Here is a 20,460-nt window from a genome sequence, read left to right on the forward strand (position 1 = left end):
TTGCAGGCAACTGCAATGAGGAAAAAATCCGTCAGTCAGGCTGGATCATACAAATCAGCGTAATAACAAATTCAAACCTAAAAACTAGATACCAAAACTACTTAAATATACAAGAAATACTTACAGGTCGTGTACCTTTGTCAGTCCCCAAAATTGTTCAGGATGGAGCTTCTTTAACTTGTTCTTCTCCACTTTTTTGTTAAATTGCCAATCATATAACTATTCATGGCAGTTTTTGCCTTCTCTTTTTTTTTTTCAATTTGAAAGTTGAATCTTTTAAGGCTGGTAAGTATATAGAGTGCCTTTCCAGTAAGTGCCCGAAAACCAAAGCCAAACTAATCGCAACAAATCCAGAGCACTCTAAGTGCAGATACCAGAATAAGCAACCGACTTCAAGTGCGAGCAAAAGCGACTGACCGAGTTGCAGTTAGTTTTAATTTTGTATTCAATCGATTGGGAGAATGACACAAGATTTAAGATTCGTCCTGAATGAAAGTAAAAAATAAGAGCAATACTTGACGATTAAGTTGATCTTTCTTTGACTTCACATAGCTCTAAAATTGTCGAATTTGAGAGCAGTTCTAGGAAAGTCTAACTAACCAATTTTTGTTTTCATAATTTACATTTAGCATTTTTTTTAATTGGCTTAAGTGTTTAATTTTCCAAGTTCATAAATCAATTAATCGATTAAAAAATAACTAACAACCAATCAATAATTCAAACTATTCATCACTACTCACAATGTCCTGAGCTGGGTCAGATTAACAAATATCGATGTTGGTAATTCTTTAATTCGGTTGTTCGATAAAATCCTGCGATAATAGAACAGTTAGCAGAACGCTGAAATGATTCTTGTAAGTGTATAGCAAAAGAAAAAACGCAATTGGTGTTTAACAGCAAAGCAATCCTTTCCTTTAGATTTTGATGACAAATGGTATACTAAGATCTAAGACATCTTGTTTGGTGACTTACAGGTTTGTGAGATTTGATAGATTGCTAAATACTTCTTGTGGCAGAGACTCGACTTTGTTATTAGATAGATCCCTGAAAGGTATAACATATCATTCCATTAGAACTTTCAGAAACAAAATAACGTCACCTGGTATGTTTTTCGCATAGAAAGTCAAAACAGGACTGGGAAAACAGTCCACTTGTATCTTGTTGAGGAACTCTAGCGCTAAATTTGAATCAGAACTTTGTTATATGCTATGTAACCATCACGTTTTTAAATTAGAAGTACATTACACTTGTCCGGTTGGTTTTCAGGAGCTTTTCCAAGCATCCTGAAGCTAATAATTTAATGTAAAATGCTATCAATTCCAATTGATTGAGACCGGAAAACGGGATCGAGCACTGGAACCCAGGACCACCAAGAAACAGCTCCACGTAATGGTCAGAGCGGAATTCAAAACCAGGAACAGCCCTTTCGAAATGGTCGTCTGTTTCAATCAGTGACCAGGTTATTCACTGAATACTCGTAACAGGATTACGAGTATGACATGGTCACTTCGTTACTATTCCCATGTCGGGAGTAGCGCAAAATGGATTAAAAGTAAATACAATATAAAGACCTAATATTTCATTACCCATATACTCACAGCTCATTCAAATTAGTCAAATCTTTGAACACGTCTTTGGGTAGCTTTTCAATTTCGTTTTGTTGTAGCCATCTGATTAAAAGTTAAGATATAATAGGTCAGTGCCTTTCACAGTTAATTTTCGTTACATCGTCTCTTTATGTCGAGTTTTCAACCTGATTTCAGATACCCAATACCAGCCCAACACTTTGTTGAACTTGATTTCTGGTAATTTGATAGGTCTGTGGCAGATCGCTTGCAAAAAAGTTTTTATTTTTGTCGTAGAGTGCCACTATGCTGTTATTAATGGATTAGTAATTGGAGACATTCTTGCTGCGCATCATTTTGCCCATTCATCCAATTAGCACGTCACACGGTATATGATCTCTTACAGCAACATTTTTGCCTTTTCCTTTTTTTTTTCTAAAACACACATTAGTTTCTCCATCTTCAGTTTTCATAGATCCGAACTGTTCCACAAAAGATCTTAACTATTTTCATTTTGTACATTGAGGTTTTCCTTTAATTAACTCACAAGCGTTTCAGTCCTCTTAAACCATCGAACAAACCCTCTGGCAACTCTTCTAGGTTATTGTTGTCAAGTTGTCTGTATAGGAGAAAAAGAGTTTAAAAGTTGTTACAATTACTTTCAAACTTAATTACTACACTTTAATCACTTTGAACTGGCTGAAAAAACTCATCGGACTGATAGGCTCTCTTTAGTTTAGAATTTAGGAATAACAACTTCTGAGTTCCAAAGTGATTTATTCGGGATTAAAACGACCCTTGTTCTAATTTTCCAAAGAAATATTTCACATGAGGCTTGTCTTTTGAGGGAGCTAATCTTATGGACCACTTTTCTTATATTGGCCAATCATGATCATTGATTATAGGCGACCTTTATCGGTTATGTGTAACACAGGTATTTAAGGATTAAAAAATCCGCTGGATAAATATGAACCATTAGAAGACAATGTGTTTATATGACAAATAGTTTATATGAGAGGACGACTTTCACTTACAGTCGCTGCAGCATGACCAATTGGGAAAATAGATCGCCTCCCAAATTCTTTATCTTATTGCCGTATAAAAACCTGCAGGTTTTTAAAAGCTTTGTCATTTCAATATGTGGAAATGTATAAATCCTCGTTGAGTTCGACTGAGATACTGGCGTAGAGAGAAGGAGAGGGTACGCTTGCGGGTTATTTCAAAAAATGTTTGAAAAATAAGTAAAAATAAATTTTTTATATCAGTATTTGATGTGGACCTGGTTTGTTCGTGATCCATCTCTAGAGATCCACTTCTCCTTTTCATACCGGCTACGCTACTACAAATAAACAAAGTTATCAAGGGAATACAGAACGGGGTTTAAAAAGCGAGAACCATCAACATAAATAACAATATGATCACTAATCAAACTAAGAGGATGCTTTAATGAAGTTATGTTACTATCTTCTGTCCAATACTGTCCATCTAAAAACCGTCGCAGCCCCTTTCACTTTCTTTATGGCCGACTACACCCACCAAGCTTGAGGACCTTCTTGATCATATCTAGCAAATAAATCGATTAAACTCTTAGCATTATGAACAGAGGCACGAGTATCAGTTACTTACAGTTTGATCAACTCGGAATTGTTATTAAGGACTCCAGGTGGTAGCTCCTTTATCTGGTTGTTACCTAACTCCCTACGAGAAGATATTTCCATGTCTTCAGATGAAAGTTTTACCCCTTATGTATTGTCGCTGTGGCAAACCTTTTTTTTTCCCGTTGGATTTACAGTTTATTCGTTTCATGTCGAGATAAAAGAACCGCTCTTGCAATAATACTGATATGACCGATATAAGATCATTCCAAGATGCTAATTTACAAGCGAACCTAATTCTATGTTATTCGCCTCAGTGTCGATCACACTCTTTGAACATGGAGACATATCGCTCATATCCAACAAATAATGGGAATTTGAACACATCTCGATCACGAGCCTGGATTAAAGTAACCTTTAAAATATTCTATACAACTACTATTTAAAGAGGAGAAGTTGCCCTCTTCAGTTCTTCACTGCCACTAATGCAAGTTTGATTCATCCAAACTGTCAGTTTTGAGCGTACATTCATTTTTGACTCGAGGTTGCTGTGAGTCTCCTCGGAGCACGCGATGATTTAAACTAACTCTTGTCAATAGCTACTTTATCCTTTTCTACCACGTTATAAAATGTTGTCACGAAAGTGAAGTTTTGCACTAAGAGCGGCTGTAGCTTGACCAATCAATCAAATACCACAACTAGCTTAAAAGCCACCCACGACCCTGTTTTCCTCACCATGAATGAAGCTTGGGGAGAATTTGGTTGACTTAAGTAAATGAAAAAAAATGAAAAATGATCTTTGTTATCTTAAACTTTTATTACCTACAGAAGCTAAGAAACTAGACGGAACAGGATTTTACTCTGGATTTAAGGTTTGTTCTAATTAAGTAAACCAACTTACCAGTGTCAATCATTTGCTGTGTAGGACGTTTTCTTTTCAGTGTTTTCTGGTTCGACTTTATGAACAAACAAATTATATCTGCCTTCGGGAACATCAATTAAACACTCTTTTTTGTTGAGTGAAATTCAAGCGAAGACTAGTCTCAGTGGATATAAGGATCCAAGATTGGGGAATATCACTTGTGAAAGAGGGAAGGGGGTAGTGCTGGGAGTAAGTGTTGCAAAAGTTGATATAAATCACTTGTACAGACGACTTTTCACTTACAGCCACTGTAGCTTGACTAATTGGGAAAATATATCGCCTTTCAAGTTCTTGATGTTGTTGTCGTATAAAAGCCTGTAAGTTTTAAACTACGTATTACTAATACGTGGAAATTTATTAATCCTGTTCGCGTTTGATTGAGATACTGACGTACAAAGAAACGTGAAGCACGAGGCCCATCTTAAGCTGAGGGAACGCATGAAGGTTCTTTAAATCATTCTATAAATTAATTAAGTCCTTTTTTTATATCAATTTTTGTTGTAGACTTGGTTTGTTCGTGGTCCATCTCATGGTACTGTCTATGTCACCATCTTTAATTTTATTTCTTTTCCCATACTGTTACCCTACCTATTTCTTCTTATCTTGTAAAAGGTATGTTTTCGCTTCTCCCCACCTTTCATACCAGCCACACTTATACAAATAAAGCAAAGTTATCAAGGAAAGAGAGAATGGGGTCAACTAAAGGAAGACCCCGACATATCTAAGAAGGTATTTATTTAATTGACAGAATACTTTAATAAACTAAAGTATGTCATTTTCTTCTGTCCATTACTGTCCATCTACGACCCTTTCACTTTTCTTTATAGCTGACTACACCCACTAAGCTTGAGGACCTTCTTGATGATATCTAGTAAATACTTTGATAAAACTCTTAGCAATTTCAACAAAGGAATGAATCTCAATTATTTACAGTCCGACCAACTCTGAGTTGTTATTGAATACTCCAGGTGGTAGCTCCTTTATCTGGTTTTTACCCAAATTCCTACGAGAAGATATTTTCCTGAATTCAGTTAAAAGTGTTAACTCTTGTGTAGTTTTTCTGTAGCGAACATTTCTTTCAGTCAAATTGACAGTTTATCCGTGTTAATTATGTTCAGGTGAAACGGACGCTTTTGCTATAATTCTGATATGATCGATGTAGGATTATTCCACAATGCTACTTTACAAATGAACCTGACCCTATGTCACTCGCCTTGTGGTTGACGACACTCATTTAACATAAAGACATATTCGCTCATATTCAGCAAATAATGAGATTTTGAGCACATCTTGACGGCGAGTGTGGAGAAGCAATATTCTTTATAATGTTCTTTATAACTTAAGCGCCAAGCGTATATTTAAGAGTTGTACAATGCTGTCACGAAAATGAAGTTTTGTAATTAGAGCGGCTGTAGCTTGACTCATCAATCAAATACAACAGTTGGTTTAAACACCATCCCCAGCCCTGTTTTCCTCGCCATGAATTAAGCCTGAAGAAAATGTGGCTGAGATAAAGTTATGGAAAACAAAACAAATAAAATTTGCCTTCTGTAACATCCATAAAACTCTCTGTTTTCTTGAATGAAAGGCAAACAAAAACGAATCTTAGTGGATATAAGGTTCGAAAACTGAGGAATATCAATAGGGTAAGGAAAAAAGGGAACAGGGGGGAAGTGCTGGGAGTAAGTGTTGCAAAAGTTGATATAAAGCATTTGTACAGACGATATTTTACTTACAGCCACTGCAGCTTGACTAATTGGGAAAAAACATCGCCTGACAAATTGTTCAGCTGGTTGCTTTTAAACCACCTGCAAGTTTTCAAACGGTCTATTGTCAATACATGGAAATTTATAAATCCTGTTCGCATTTGACTGTGATACTGGTATAAAATAAGATTTAAAGTGCGTGGCCCATCTAAAGCTGAGCCGGGAACGCTTGAGGGTTCTTTAAATAATTTTATAAAACAAGTATAAGCCCTTTTTAATATCAATTTTTGTTGTGGACTTGGTGCGTTCGTGGTTCATCCCCTGGAATTGCCCATATCACCATCCGTAATTCTATTTCTTTGTTTCTTTAGATGCGTATATTTCAATTTTTAAAACTTCAGTTTCTTGGGCAGGCGCATCACATAGTGTCCTGCTCGTACCTTTCGCTTTGCATTTTTTCCCACACAGTTATTCTACTTATTTCTTGTCTTATCTTGTAAATAGTATGTCTTTGCATCTCTCCACCTCTCCACCTCTTTCATAACAACAACGCTTAGAGTTATCAAGGCAATAGTAAATGGGGTTAACAAAAGGAAGACCCCCGAGATGTAGAAGATGAATATTTATTTAATTAAGAAGATACTCAAATAAACTAAGGTGGGTTGTTCTCTTCTGTCCAATACCGTCTATCTGTGACCCGTCCCACCCGTCTCACTTTCTTTATGGCTGACTACACCCACTAAGCCTAAGGGCCTTCTTGATCATATCTGATAATAATGAGATAAAACTCTCAGCGACATTAACAGAGGAATGAATATCAGTTACTTACAGTTTAATCAATTCGGAGTTGTTATTAAGGACTCCAGGTGGTAGCTCCTTTATCTGGTTTCTATCCAAATTCCTACGGAAAGATATTTCCCTGAACTCAGTTAAAAGTGTTAACTCGAGTATTTTTGCTGTAGCGAGCCTTTTTACTGTCAGGATTACCATTTATTCGTGTTATGTCCGGGTCAAGCGAACGCTTTTGCTATTATTTTCAAAAGGTCGATATATGATCATCCCACAATGTTAATGTACGACTGAACCTAAATCTGTTACTCGCTTTGTGGAGGACGAAAAATGACATATCCGCTCATATTCAATAAATAATGAGACTTTGAGCACACCTCGTTGGCGAGCCAGGATAGAGGTAACCTTCACGACATTTTCTTTAACTTGAACTGCGATTTAAGAAGAGGAAGTTGGATTTTGTAGATGGCGTGAAGGTAAACAAAACCGATGTGATCTTAAAGGTTGTAACTGATTACTTATAGATCGTTGAAATCTACGTTGTTAATGAAGACTCCAGATGATAGATCATTAATCTGATTGTCCTGTAAACGGAAAAGGATTTTACCTTGGAGTTATGGTCTGTTCAAAGAAAGTAAATCACCCTGGTCTCGTAAATGCAAGAAATTTGTAAGTTTTCCCTTCGTTCTTCTAAAAAATAAATATTGTCCTAAAAGTATCGTGCGATGAGGGATTAATTTGAAAAACCGTACTATCTTAGATATTTCCCAAATTTTCAACACAAACCTGCGCAATTTTCTGTCCGGGAATTTCCGTAAGCAGCGATTCATGATGAATCTACTACGCGGTTTTATGTATGCAAGAAGTTCGCTCGTTGAATAAATAATTGGTCTCTAAATATTTCATGGTCGTTTTTGCTTTGTCATTTATTAATGGTTGCAGTAAATGGTTTGAACCCGGGGGTAACATGTGAAGGTGTAGTCTGATCGTCCGGGTGAGTGTAGTCCTGAGAAGGACTGTTGTCGGTGGCAGTGACTGACGTTTCGACAACCTGTGCGGAAGTCATCATCAGAGTCAAGTGAGTGATTGTTGTCAGTAGAATGACATTCTACTGACAACAATCACTCACTTGACTCTGATGATGACTTCCGCACAGGTTGTCGAAACGTCAGTCACTGCCACCGACAACAGTCCTTCTCAGGACTACACTCACCCGGACGATCAGACTACACCTTCACTTATTAATGGTTTTCGGGTAGAATACGACTAACTGGTAAACATGACCGGTTATAATAAACTCTTTTTCTTCCTGCTCAACGTGTATATTCATGCTGTGTTATAAAAAGATTGGTTCGTGCTTTAGCTGTGCCTATATCGGGTTGTAGATGCACTTTCGAAGATTGGAGAGCACCCAAGAAGCTAGAGTTGCTCTCAACTGCACCTCAAGCAACTCTTACGCTTCTTTCGTGCACTTAAAACTTCCCGCGAGTGCCTCCATAACTCTAAACTGGATCTTGCGCTTCTGAGACTAAACCACTTGAAATTAAATTTCTTCCAAGTTGTTGAGGTTTTTGATTTTGAGATTTGAATTTCTACCTTCTAACCCGCGTACTAATTTGTATGCGTGTTGTGGAATCTATGTAAAGACGTGTTGTGATACATAAGATAATTTAAGTAATAATAAGTTTGCTCACTTACAGCAGCTGCAGCTTGGTCAATGGAGTGAATATATCACCATGTAATTTCTTGATGTTGTTCGAGGCCAACCACCTGCAAGATTAATGTGGGTCCTCCTTTCTTCAGCATTTCCCCTTTCTAGACACCCACACGAAAAAACAATTCCACCGACTTATAATCCACTTGCGGCTATCAAAAGTCATTGCACTTAGAGAACTTTATGCTTTCATTTATAACAGTGGAACCCCCATTAACTATAGCTGGAGAGGAAAACATAGTTAAGTTTAAATTTCATCTTATACTCTTTCTGTCGTCTGTATCTTGAATCATAATTCATTTGAATTCAATTTTGCTCCTTTAAGTACGCATTTCAACTATTTCCTACACATTCACTTTGTAGAGTATTTTCTAAACTCATACGAACCACAGTTCCCACATAGCAGATTACCAGTAGGAAACTAAAATCACCCTATATATATCATCTTAAAGTTTATAAACAACAGAATTCGACAACTTATTTGTTTTTTATTTTCCTGAAATGTAGAGATATTAATTCAGCACAAAGAGAAAACTACTGATGTGTTTTCAATCGATTTATACAAGCTTAGGTTGTTTTGCTTCGGCAGACAGTCTGGGTGAAGTCAAGCAGCACATATTGTGCTAAGGAACTGTGGGGCCGATTAATGATTGACGTCTTATTTGAAAAGTAATAAACTTTTCAAGTTCGAGTATGTAATTTTTATTTCTGACCTTTGCGCTCTTAATCATATCTAAAAGAAATTCAGCCAGACGATTTTTTACTTCAACTTTTATCTCACTCCGGGCCAATTTTCAAAAAAGATCGGTTCATTGCTATGAGCCCGAGTTCGAAAATGTTTTTCCAGTTGGTTCGAAAATCATAGCAGAGTAAAGCGCTTCCAAAATTTGCTTAGACGATCTGTTTACTTTGATCCGAGTTTGATTTTTTCCTAAATTCTCGCCACAAATAATGTTTTTATCTGCTAAAATAGTGAATTTCGATTGATTACAATTAATTACTTCAGATGGTTGGAAAAAAATCATTTTGGAAAGATTTTGGACAGTTCGTACAGTTCTATCAAAAGCTGTTATTTAGCTCTATTTGTTTGCTTATTTTAGTACATGGACCTATGGACAGATCGAGCCGACCAATCTAAACTGACTATCAGGTTTTCAGCCAACAGAGAGACACAAAACTAGGAATCACATCTATAACAACCGGCTACCAAATTAAACAACTCCTCTCCACTCTGATGATGAATTCCAACCACGTTTCGTATCCCTTAACGAATACTCTCAGTCGTAGGATCAAACTACAAAATCAGAGTTTAATGCATACAATCTCGCAGTGGAGTGAGGGAATTTATCTGGAACGGACTGTAGTTGTCTGTATTTGCAGCCAACTCGTGTAACCATATCCATAAACCTATATGTGGTTGTACATTGGCAAGGATCCGGACAGCCTTAAAAAAAAGGAAAGATGATAATCCCGTTCTCATGCTTCATAATGCATTTTATGGTAAAGTTCGGATATAACGCACGCTGTCATTGATTGAAAGGGCGTGCTCTATTAGAGTACAGAGCACGGAACTGAGCTAAAGCTGTCACACCATTTGCAAATTTGTACTGTATATAGCGTTTTTTTTCGTGAATTTTGAGTGAAATTTTGGAACAAGCGAGCACGCAAGTAGGACCAGAAGAGCCAAAGTGTAGTGTATGCGCTTGGTTCTTGTAAGTATGCGCACGTCTGCATATTATTCATTCCATGTCTTTTTCGAAATAAAACCGAATACATGGCACAAAAAACGGTTTTTAAACGTGCCAAGTGCCGTAGTTTGCATTATTTTAACGTGTGCAGAGACGAAAATTCTCAAAAAGAACTAGGAAAATAGACAGTCCGAGTTTTGAAGGTAGTCACGCTCAGTTAGATTGTAAACTTACGTGCGGTAATATCAAATAAACATGACTCTCACTTGTATAGTATATACATGTATAGTTTCATGTTCTAACACAAAGGAGAATAAAGGAGGAATGGTGAAACTTGAAGATTTATCAAACTGGTATAACTGTTAAATGTATGCAAATCGTGACGATTTCAGAGCGACTGCAATCATGCTGAGTTCCATCGCGGCTTGCTCATCATGGCAATCTCCGGTCATCACAGTGAAGCTAGCCTCAGAAATAACATTGGCCGCATTTCGAGTGAACTGAAGTAAAAGCTTGCTCTTATATCTTTCCGATGCGTGGAGTGGAAGGCCATATCAGAGACAACAAACGCGTTTTACGGTTTTGTCATCCCGAAAAATCTTCTTGTCCCTGTGAATTCGGATGTCGTTCATTCATAAGACAAACGCCTTAAGCAGTTTGATTTTCTAATAGTCGACTACGTCCCGTGTTTCTCTCTACACTTCCTTCGTGCTCTAGCCGATTTCTATGTGCTTTACAACAGAACAGAACACAGTCAAGGCCTTTCTGTTCGTTAATTGGTAAATGTGGTTGGAAGCGGAAATTTTGAATGCGTCCGTGTAAGCATGAATAAATGTCAAAATGTTAAAATACTCACGTTCGATGACAAGACGGAATTCTTTCTTCTCAACACCATCCTTTCTGTTCACTTCACAGCTGTACTTGGCATTGTTTTTTTCAGTAATTTTTAGTTGAAACATCACACTTGTACTGTTCTGTACCGCTATGCCATTCTTTCTCCAAACAATGAATGGTGCTGGTGCACCTTGTGCTGGGCACCATAAAGACGAGGAATGGTTGGAAAGAACGAACTGAGTCTTGAGCACTTTATCCAAGTTTGGCTCGACTAAGAGAGAAAAAGCAAATACAGAAAAATTAAAAGCACTTTAAATATGGTTATCTCATTTTCAGATACTTTCATCAAGACAATACTTGCCGGTTTTATTCGCTGCTTTGTTATTGGTAAAATAGCTCATCTTATAATAACCAGCTATCCGGCGAAGAAAATCGTAATATGACGGATTTAAAAACAAGTTCTGTCCACTGGATCTCACAATAGTAGAAAAGTTCCTTCCACAAAATTTTCCAAGAAGATTGGCAGACTTGTTGTTTCCATCACGAACCTCAAGATACATATCATCAATGCATGGTGTTGGATGCAAAGTCTCCAAGGTGAAAGTGACTTCCACATAATGTCCTTTTGGAGCTTGCAAAAGTTGGCTCGCTTTAAAACTTGGGACAACTATCTCAAGGCTTACTTCCGGTATCAGCGTATCTGTGTGTAAAATCAATAGAAAACGAGAGGAAAAAGAAGGAAAGTTCCTCGCCCAAGTCTTGAAATATGTAAATTCTATCAAAGCTATTTAAAGGCACCATCTAGAATGGGAGTTCGAGTTCAGATACGTCCAAGGGGACTCACGACATTACGCTTTGATTCAAAGTTATACGCGTAAGACAACGTGGAGATTGGCTATGTCTATGAAAACTAGTAAGTAAACTAGTAAGTAAATGAAATCACACAGGGACGAAATAACAATAGCTTTGATATAAAGCAAAGGATGACCGACCAAGGAAACTGTATCACTTTTATCGGACATTGCAAACTACGACAAGCAAAGAGATTTTTTTCTTCTAAGAACAATAAATGTGGCTGGATCTTTTGTGACCGTTTTTTCCGTACAGTTTAGTTTAAAATTGAGTGAAGAAAAGCAATTATGTCTTTGTTTAGTTGCTCAAGTGCTCCCCATAAATTGACTTCTGTAATACGTCACGTGCATGGTTTGGAGCTCACGTGTAATGGTCGTCCCCTCTCATGGATCGCGGAATAACGAAGTTCGGACTCGAGAGGGAAATGGAAGTCAACTCCATTGCTTCTATGTTTTTTCTTTGTTTTTTTTTTTTAATTACCAGGGAACAGTTAATCGATTCTCGTATCCCCCTCAGAGCTTCACCGCCACGTATCTCCTCCGTGCGTGTGTCACTCGCTTAATCGCGAGTGTATCCTACGCAGGCCGGAATATTTCATCGACGTGTGAGGTATTCTCACTAGACCAAAACCCTTATTAAGGTCGGTAAAAAGTAACGATTTCCGATCCTCTAGAATCGGCTTAAATTAGATATTTAGTCTCCTAACTTGATACTCTGTAAAAAAGAAAGATAGCAGTGCTTACAGAAAGCAATAATGAAACCCCAGAAGGTCCTTCTAGACACCATCTTCCTGTTTTTAGCTGATGGGCTGAGGGGAAGTTTTAAATATTGAGTCAACTCTTAAATAATTGGATTGAGTAACATAAAACGATGGATGATGCATTTTTTCCGCCAAGTTAAGTGCCTTGTATATTAGCGGATCTCATTATAGATCAGAGATGCCGAGGCTGTGTTCCTCACAAAGCAGTTAAAGACGACGAGATGCAGCTATATCAAAGTTTCTTTTTTAAGGCACTGCTTTGCTTTACTAAGGTTTTTAAGTGAACTTCCTAGTGTTATATTTCACTGCATTTGATAATAAGAACAAGTTATATAACCATAATACCACGAAATTATCCTTATGCCGTAAAAGAAAAGTTGTAAAGAAATTCTTGTAGAAATGGCTTCTCCCCTACCTTTACAATTACATCTTCTCCAACGATGTAATTTCTCCTAAGGTTCGTTTATTCTTCCTTGTATATGTATTTCTGTCTTAGTGTGCGCGCCTGAAAGAACGTGCCGCGGCAAACAATTGACTGAATGTAAAAACATGAAAACGTCGTAATTTTTATTATCATTCCAGTTTTTAAAGTGGTGTAGGAAAAAATCAATAGTCACTTTTAAAATTATGGCACTGTAAAGATAAGTGTAGTGGATGTTGCCAGACCTGAGAACGCTGAATTTATTTATCAGCCTTTAAAATGAAGAGTGCATATGTAGTAACTCAGATTTGCCTTGAATATTTGAATATCGAGTAGGCACAAATACCAATATTTTTTTTAGAATTGAAAGGTCCGCCCTTCCCTCACTTCATTCACTGACGCTTAATTTTATCTTATATCGTATCAACATTTCAAACATCAAAAAGAAATAAATACCTGAAATGTTTTTTTGCTGCTCCCTCACTTCAATTTACGGATCGAACGGTCTTTAAACAGCAAAAAATTCATATATAGAAAGTTCGCCTGCATACAGCTGTTCCAGATCATCTTAAAATGAATATTCTTATGAACAAGCCTTCCATTCAAGTCAAGTCACTATGTACGACATTCTCAATCATCTGTCCATAAAACGTCAGCAATTATGCCTTCAACCAATTTTGCATTTTAATAAATATCATCGACATGAGTCACCAACACATAACCAGCTTTTCAAATAAAAACCAAAAATGCTTACTTTTACGTTTTACAAAATGTAGCGAGTTGCAAGCGCTCGAATAAGTCAACCCCTCTCCTTGAAAAGGGCAAGTTTCAGAAAGTGACTTGACAGGAGATCACAGAATGTGCCCCAAGGCTACAATGGTGGTGAAACCAGAATTTCGCAGCCCCCATCCCCCTCCCCTCCCCTCCCCTCCCCTCCCCTCCCCGCTCCGATATGAACTATCAGAGGGAAGAAATTATCATAACTCAACGAGAGTCAATATTCAGCTAACCGTTGTTCAGTTGTGTCTCTCAGTTTTATTAAATTCGTCGTATAGTATAGATTTTTGCTATTGGATAAGTTTTCACTTAAGCTCGATTTCCGCCGCTCTATCGAGTCCCGTCTCACCGGAAGGAGCGTGGCCTATGTTCTTTCCCTATTTGTAATAACTTGTTCATACCAAAGATGCGAATATAATATGCCAAGTAGCGTAACTGTTGTTAAATATGTAGTAAATAAAATTCTTGTGTTCGTCAGAGCATAAGACTTTAGCTGGAACGAGTTCATCAAATGCATAATATGGAATTCAAATTTTTTGGCCCTAGATATGATCCTAATACAAAGCTCATACAAAGCGAGACAAAATAATGACTTTAAGGTGCTTGAGAGCGAATTTAAAGTGTAAGTGGGCCATACCTAGAGTAACAAGCACTAAGAAATAACCCTGTAAAGCAGTAATGAAAGGAAATTAAAACGGATCAGAATGAAAAAAATTCGTCGCGTCATTCGCTAAGAGGTTGGTTGGTATTTCAAAAGAGGTTTATCTCTTTGCAGTTTTTCGCCATGTCAAAATGATTTCTAAAGTTATCATCTAATATTCCAAATAAAAAGTAGAAAACACCCGCTTACATAACTATTATGCAAATAAAACAAAAATATTTTCTATTATATATTGAAAATTGTCCATTGAATTAAAAGATAAAAACTATATTCCATTCCTGCATTACGCACGGTTCAGTTGCTAACATCGAATAGGAAATTTTCAAGTAATAACACACACAACTAAATAGAACTTAAACTTATTGGTTTCCTGCAATCAGGCGGGATAGGTTAGTTTAGTCTTTAATAAAACAAAACGCTGTTTTGTTTTAAGAAGGACGTTTTAAGTTATTACCTCTACACCTATTGGTGTTCTTTTGAGACTGGTTTAAAAAAAATATTAATCGTTTTATCATCTTGCTGGGTGTTTTATTTGGCCAAAATTGTTCAAACCCAACATCGTTAATTTGAGTCCAAATATATCATATTCAGTCATATCTATTTAACTGAATTCATTTACATCAGGAACATATTTTAAGCCTCCTTTTCAACCATATTTTGTTGATAATAATAAATGAAATATATATCTAGATCGCAATGTGTTATGTAAATTAAACTTCAAATCGTATATAGCCTCCTTTTCTCTCTTTAGAAAGCTGGATCTCCATCGACTTCCGTTAAGTTATTTTCCTAACTAAGAGACGTTTAGTGAGCTAACCAAGAAAAGTTAGCGGCAAATTTTTTTTTTCATTATTCATCTTTTTATCATTTTTTTAGGATTGTCAGAAAAAATAGATAGGAAGGGAACATATTTAAATGATCGTTTACTACGTTTGGGGAGGCGGGGGGGAGGAGGTGGGGTGGCGTAGCTGGCATCGTATGGTCGAGGTGGCAATTTGTTCAGCATTGACAACTTAAGTGAATTTTTCATAAAAATTGGGATCAGGGTTTGACAGGCCAACCAGGTTATTTATTCTTTTCCTTAAGCCACGGTTTGAACGATTGCAGGGAAAATTTGCGATAGACAAGAAAAGACCTTTTGATGACCCTCAAGATTTTCCTAAATCATAAATGATATTTTTCTCCCTTTCGCTTATTATTTTGTTCGGTAAAACACAAAAAAACAGTTCATGTATCATTGGTATCGATTTTTAATAGCTTTTACTGATTTTAAAGACAATAGGTAATGTGAATAATCTTATTGCAAAATAGTTAGGTTACTTCGCTGTATCAGCTGAACCGCTACTTTCTGTCTACTTTTCCATCCTTGACAATTGAAATATCCTACCTAAAATTTTTGGCTGCAATATTATTAGTAATTGATTAAGTAAATCACAAGATCAACAATAATATTTGGAGTAAATAAACGGAGGCTATATATGTTACTCATAATTAGTTCCCAGCGGTTTTAACCACGTAGAAGATACACTTAGTGGATGGTTTATTTTCTTTGCCGTAATACTACGCTCTGTTCCCTATACATGGCTTAAATAAGGATTCTCCAGGGTAGCCCTACTCACGCTAGAGGTCTTCTCAAGATCATTGTATTTACCCGACAGAGATATAAAGTATTGAGAGGCTTGCTAAGATTTATTAGAACATAGCTAGCAGAGTCGCGCAATCAAATTCATTATACGTAAGCGTGCTCAAAATCCCGATAGTGCACGCTGATAGCGTCAGCAAATCCGACTTCGCCAGAAATTTTTTTTTCGCGAGAGCGGCCATTGCTAGTGCAGGGAAAAATAATACATTTCGCGACAATAACGGATACAAACAGAAACTCGGCCTGCTAGTCCGAAAACGAAGACAATGTTTCGACCTTTTCCCATGGGCTAGAGTTCTTAAATGAGGCAGAAAAAGAGAAAAACAAAGGAAAAGGAGACTCGGCATCAGCGCCGTCACGATTCGCTTCAACTGATATTGTTGTCCGTTTTTCGCGTCGCATTTGATGCACAATTCCACCGGCTATGTTCTAAAACGATTGGTTCATGCTTTCAGCTGTGCACTACCGAGTTATGGAGCACGTGGGAAGTTTGGAAAGCACTCAAGAAGCTAGAGTTGCCCTCAGCTATCGCCTAGGGCAACTCTTACGCTTCTTTCGTGCTCTCCAAACTTCCCGCGTGCTCCATAACTCGATAGTGCACGCTAAAGCATGAACCAATTGTTAACTAGCAGATGTGAATACCATTTCGGCTGTTCTTTCTAATTAATATTTCTATCATCTATTATCATTTTCTGTCAAGGAAGGATATGTCTCTCGGTTTTAAACATGGAGAACAACCGATTGAATCAGTAGGCCAGTGGTATCAAACAAGATCACATTTTAATAGTAATCAAAGTTTAATGTCTTTACGTAGAGCATGGTTACCCAAATTGCCCGAGCCAGAGGCTCATGTATGAAACGCAAGACAATAACCCACCCATCCCACCCCAGGGGAGGACATCCATCACACAGTAACCTCGTGCGTGGGAAATTAACGTCTCCTACCCCTAACCCTGCAGGAGACGGGACCTCCATTTATTTGTTCCTATCCGAGAAGACTAGAATATCTAAACCATTTCTTGATGTTATAGAAAGGCAGCATATTCTTCTCAATTATTTTAAGACCTTGAGTGTTGGTCCGGCCGAGCCCTCGACCTCCCGCACATCAGTCCAGCGCTCTATCCATTGAGCTAACCGGGAGGCGGTTAGCTCAATTTTTATGAAATGATAAGCCTTGAAAAACATTTTCCCGTGATCTGACCAGGAAAAGTAGGAAGCTATCCCTGCTTTACTGTGTTCCACAAAAATATTATTAGTAGAATTATTCTTCTTTCTGCATTTCAACATTCGTTGATAATCCAACATACTGCTCTTTGTTGTTCAATGGTGTACTACAACAAGAAATATCTTGTTAGATGTCAGGGATAAAGCTATTCCTAAATTTTTAGTCCTGATACTCAGATAACCTTACCTAGCAATTTCAGTGAGTTATACGGCGAGCAGGTTACTAGAATTAACACTTCTATGAGCTAGACGTATTATCCTGGCTCGTGATATCGACGTCTCGTGACTGATATAATCACAATGAAACATAAGTAGGATTATATAATTACTGGTTAGATCTAAAAAGTTTAGGATTTGGCTTTTGTTAGCTTTATATCCTTCCATCGACCAATGATTACAATTTTGTATCATATTCCAGATCATCTTCTTCAATGTTATCTTCTCCTTCGTGATCTTCTTCTAAAAGATGTTGAAAGGGAAAAAGTTAAGAGATCCCAATAACACTATCAGAATGAATCGTTACGGTATTTAACTTTATGTTATTGTTCAACGAACAGAAATAGAGGAGTTATCAAGAACCTCGTTCCTGAGGTGGCATTGCCAAAGCCTGAATTTCCATCATTTCAGCTCCTTGCTGCACTAAGAACACAGAAAAATAAATGAGTGAATAAGCCTCTTCATGTAAGAACATAGCAGGGCAGAAACGATTTTTGAAACTGTAATACAATTGTTTGAATGTATTCAATGATCTTGATATTGATATAAACGTTGTAAATAAAAAAATGATAATAATAATTGTAATAATTAGGATGAGATCAACGTTTGTGAATATATGAAATTCATACATGTGGAGTGCCGTACAGGCCTGAATTCTTTTCAGGCCTTATTTTCACTACTGCTTGAGTAGTGTTCGTTACTGCGAAAATCGCTCTCATACTGATATAATGAGATCATTATGTACTTTCCTGGTTAAATCGTTCTTCAATTCCAACTTAATAATCGCCATGCTGCTCTTGTTTGACTTGTTCGTCTTGATTAATGGACAAAAAACAAGAGCGAAATAGTTAAATCATGTCCTGAAAAGACAGGCGATTTCAAGACCAGTGATGTACATACTGGCAATTAGATGCAAAAAGTAGTTGTAGCGAACGACAACTCAAAAAAAATGTGTCAAAATGCAATCGAAGTTTTATCTTGATGAGCTTCGGTGCATTTCTCCGCCAAAGCTCTCTATGTTTTTTTTTGTTTGTTTGTTTGTTCTTTTGGACGCCATCTTCCTGTTATCAGCTGATGGACTGGGGGGAATTAAGTTTGAGTGTTGAGTGGGGTTGAAGCATTTGACTAAATAACGTAAAATGATGGATAACGCATTTTTCCTTAGGCTAGGCGCCTTGTATATTATGGATCCCATGACAGATCACAGATGCGGGGCTGTTTAACTCATAAAAAGTAGTTGAAAACGACAATTTGCAGTTTAATCACAAAGAAGATTGTCATTGTTTTTTTTTTTCAAGACACTCCTGTGCCTAATCGAGGCTTTATAGGGAACTTCCCGAATCATCTTTCAGTATATATCATAAAAAAACAACAATTCATTACCATTCAAAAATGTCCTTACGCCAGATAGGAAGGGTTATGAAGAGATTCTTCGAATTCCCTACCTGTGTGGTTGAATTTTCTCTGACTATAAATCCTCAGAAGATGTTTATCCTCTCTTGTTTCTCTGCTTCTCTGGGCACGCCAGAATATAAAAGTGTCGCTGTGAACAATTCACGAGATATGAAAACTTGATAATGTTGTTATTGTTATCTCAGAAAGTTTAAACTGAATAAAACGGTAAAAGATGATATGGGAAAAAAATAAGTTTGTTAAAGCCTTAATTTCCCTTTTTGAGGCTTAAACGCAGCATTTGATGACAGACTTGAGTAAATACGAATTTCTTTATCAGCCCTTTAAAGGAAGATTGCATATGTAGTAATTTATAACTGCCTTGTTTGAATATCGAGAATGCGAATCGAAAATAACACTTTGTCCTGAACAATTTTAAGACCCGCGCCGCCCTTTGCTCGTTTCATTTTGAGTCAAATATTACTAAAGTTTAATTGTCGTCTTACCTTGCATATAGAAACATCAAAAAAGAAATAAATACCTGGAAAATATTTTTGCAGTCCCTCACTTCGGTTCAGATCGAACGGCTTTAAACAGCAACAAATTAATGTACGAGAAAGCTCGTCTGGATACAGCTGCTCCAGATCATTATCTTAAGAAGAATAATCTTATGAACACGTGCATTCATTTCAAGTCACTATGGACAAATTCTCAAACATGATCTGTGCTATAAAGTCAGCAGTTGTGCCTTTGACCAGTTTGCATTTTTTCTTGTTAATTTATACTCCATACGGTAAGAGTCACAAACATATTAGCGGTGTTGAAAGAAACATTGTTAGTTTGACAAACAAAACGTCTCATCTAAGATGCGACATGCTGTAGGCGCGCTCATAAAGGAAACGTTAATTATTTTCAGTGTCTTCAAAACGGGGGGGAGGGGGAAGCTATAAGAGAGTGACCTGGTAAGTAATATGATAGTAAACTACAGAATAAGCCCTTGGGGGACAATAATGAAGTCTACAATGATTACCAAGAACAGTTGGCACATCCCCCGTCTCTCCTTATAGGTGGTCGACATCCCTCCACTATGTATAATAAGACATCTTGTATTTCAACTCTAATAAGTTATTTAAAAGTCCCCCCAGACAATGATGCAAGGAATTATTGACCACTTTTTAATACCAAGTAATACTGAGATGGGGAAATGGAGAGTTAAGTGACAGTTAAAGAAAACAATTGAAAAAGTTTCAAGACTTTTGCCACTTATCTAGTTAGGTATCTGGTAATTCCCCACGCCACTCCCCCACCCAAAAAAAAAAAACAATAGAGAGGAGAGATTATTATAAAACTCAATAAGAATCCCAAAATGTGTTTTAAAATATTCTCAGATCGCTCTTCCAGCTTTATAGGATGCCGCGTATAGTATGGGTTTTTCTTGTTAAAAAAGTTACTGCCCGAGACTTAGAGAAAAGGGTCTTTACCGACGATAGCTTAAGTTCAAACCAATGATAGAAGTATTATATTGGCTTCAACTTTTTTTTAATACAAATACATTTATCGTTACAACATAGTGATAACATATTTCCTGGAACATGGGATAGACGATTGCACTGAACCTATTTTTTCACATGGATAAGCACCTAGGGCGCGTCGCCGCTTTAGTTGGGGGGATTGAAACTAGTAAATTATTATGGGTTATGTT

The 20,460-nt window shown here is 37.1% G+C and overlaps 3 protein-coding genes and 1 long non-coding RNA gene across 4 annotated transcripts in view; all 4 read right to left on the reverse strand.

Annotated features, from left to right (window-relative positions):
* The window catches only part of LOC148743408 (G protein-coupled receptor GRL101-like), a 169,644-nt gene extending 169,454 nt beyond the window's left edge, over positions 1-190 (reverse strand). The window contains exon 1 of the mRNA XM_088726341.1: positions 125-190. The gene's annotated coding sequence lies outside the window, so the exon portion shown is untranslated. The remainder of the gene's footprint in view (positions 1-124) is intronic.
* A 34-nt stretch (positions 191-224) lies between these two features.
* On the reverse strand, positions 225-4,819 carry LOC111322626 (uncharacterized). The gene is made up of 5 exons (XM_088726350.1): positions 2,600-4,819; positions 2,113-2,184; positions 1,599-1,670; positions 973-1,044; positions 225-812 (listed from the first exon to the last, which is right to left on the reverse strand). The coding sequence occupies exons 1-5, from the start codon at positions 2,695-2,697 to the stop codon at positions 737-739; spliced, it is 390 nt and encodes a 129-aa protein (XP_088582476.1). The 5' UTR covers positions 2,698-4,819; the 3' UTR covers positions 225-736.
* A 3,415-nt stretch (positions 4,820-8,234) lies between these two features.
* On the reverse strand, positions 8,235-11,194 carry LOC148743425 (immunoglobulin superfamily containing leucine-rich repeat protein-like). Its single transcript, XM_088752931.1, has 3 exons — positions 10,836-11,194; positions 9,612-9,735; positions 8,235-8,347 (listed from the first exon to the last, which is right to left on the reverse strand). The coding sequence occupies exons 1-3, from the start codon at positions 10,936-10,938 to the stop codon at positions 8,272-8,274; spliced, it is 303 nt and encodes a 100-aa protein (XP_088609057.1). The 5' UTR covers positions 10,939-11,194; the 3' UTR covers positions 8,235-8,271.
* A 4,327-nt stretch (positions 11,195-15,521) lies between these two features.
* On the reverse strand, positions 15,522-19,514 carry LOC148743426 (uncharacterized). Its single transcript, XR_015989183.1, has 4 exons — positions 19,300-19,514; positions 18,812-18,909; positions 17,730-18,180; positions 15,522-17,609 (listed from the first exon to the last, which is right to left on the reverse strand). It is a non-coding gene; the product is annotated as an uncharacterized LOC148743426 (long non-coding RNA).
* Between the last annotated feature and the right edge of the window lie 946 nt (positions 19,515-20,460).

Source organism: Stylophora pistillata, chromosome 1 (assembly GCF_964205215.1).
Source record: "Stylophora pistillata chromosome 1, jaStyPist1.2, whole genome shotgun sequence".
Taxonomy (NCBI): Eukaryota; Metazoa; Cnidaria; class Anthozoa; order Scleractinia; family Pocilloporidae; genus Stylophora; species Stylophora pistillata.

Coding starts and splice junctions, on each gene's coding strand:
- LOC111322626 (XM_088726350.1), bottom strand. CDS start 2,697: ATGACAAAGCTTTTAAAAACCTGCAGGTTTTTATACGGCAATAAGATA. Junction 1,671..2,112: donor TTAAGAGGACTGAAACGCTT/GTGAGTTAATTA, acceptor ACTTTTAATCAG/ATGGCTACAACAAAACGAAA. Junction 1,045..1,598: donor TTGACTAATTTGAATGAGCT/GTGAGTATATGG, acceptor TATACCTTTCAG/GGATCTATCTAATAACAAAG.
- LOC148743425 (XM_088752931.1), bottom strand. CDS start 10,938: ATGTTTCAACTAAAAATTACTGAAAAAAACAATGCCAAGTACAGCTGT. Junction 9,736..10,835: donor ATTCCGTCTTGTCATCGAAC/GTGAGTATTTTA, acceptor CTTTTTTTTAAG/GCTGTCCGGATCCTTGCCAA. Junction 8,348..9,611: donor CCTCACTCCACTGCGAGATT/GTATGCATTAAA, acceptor TTAATCTTGCAG/GTGGTTGGCCTCGAACAACA.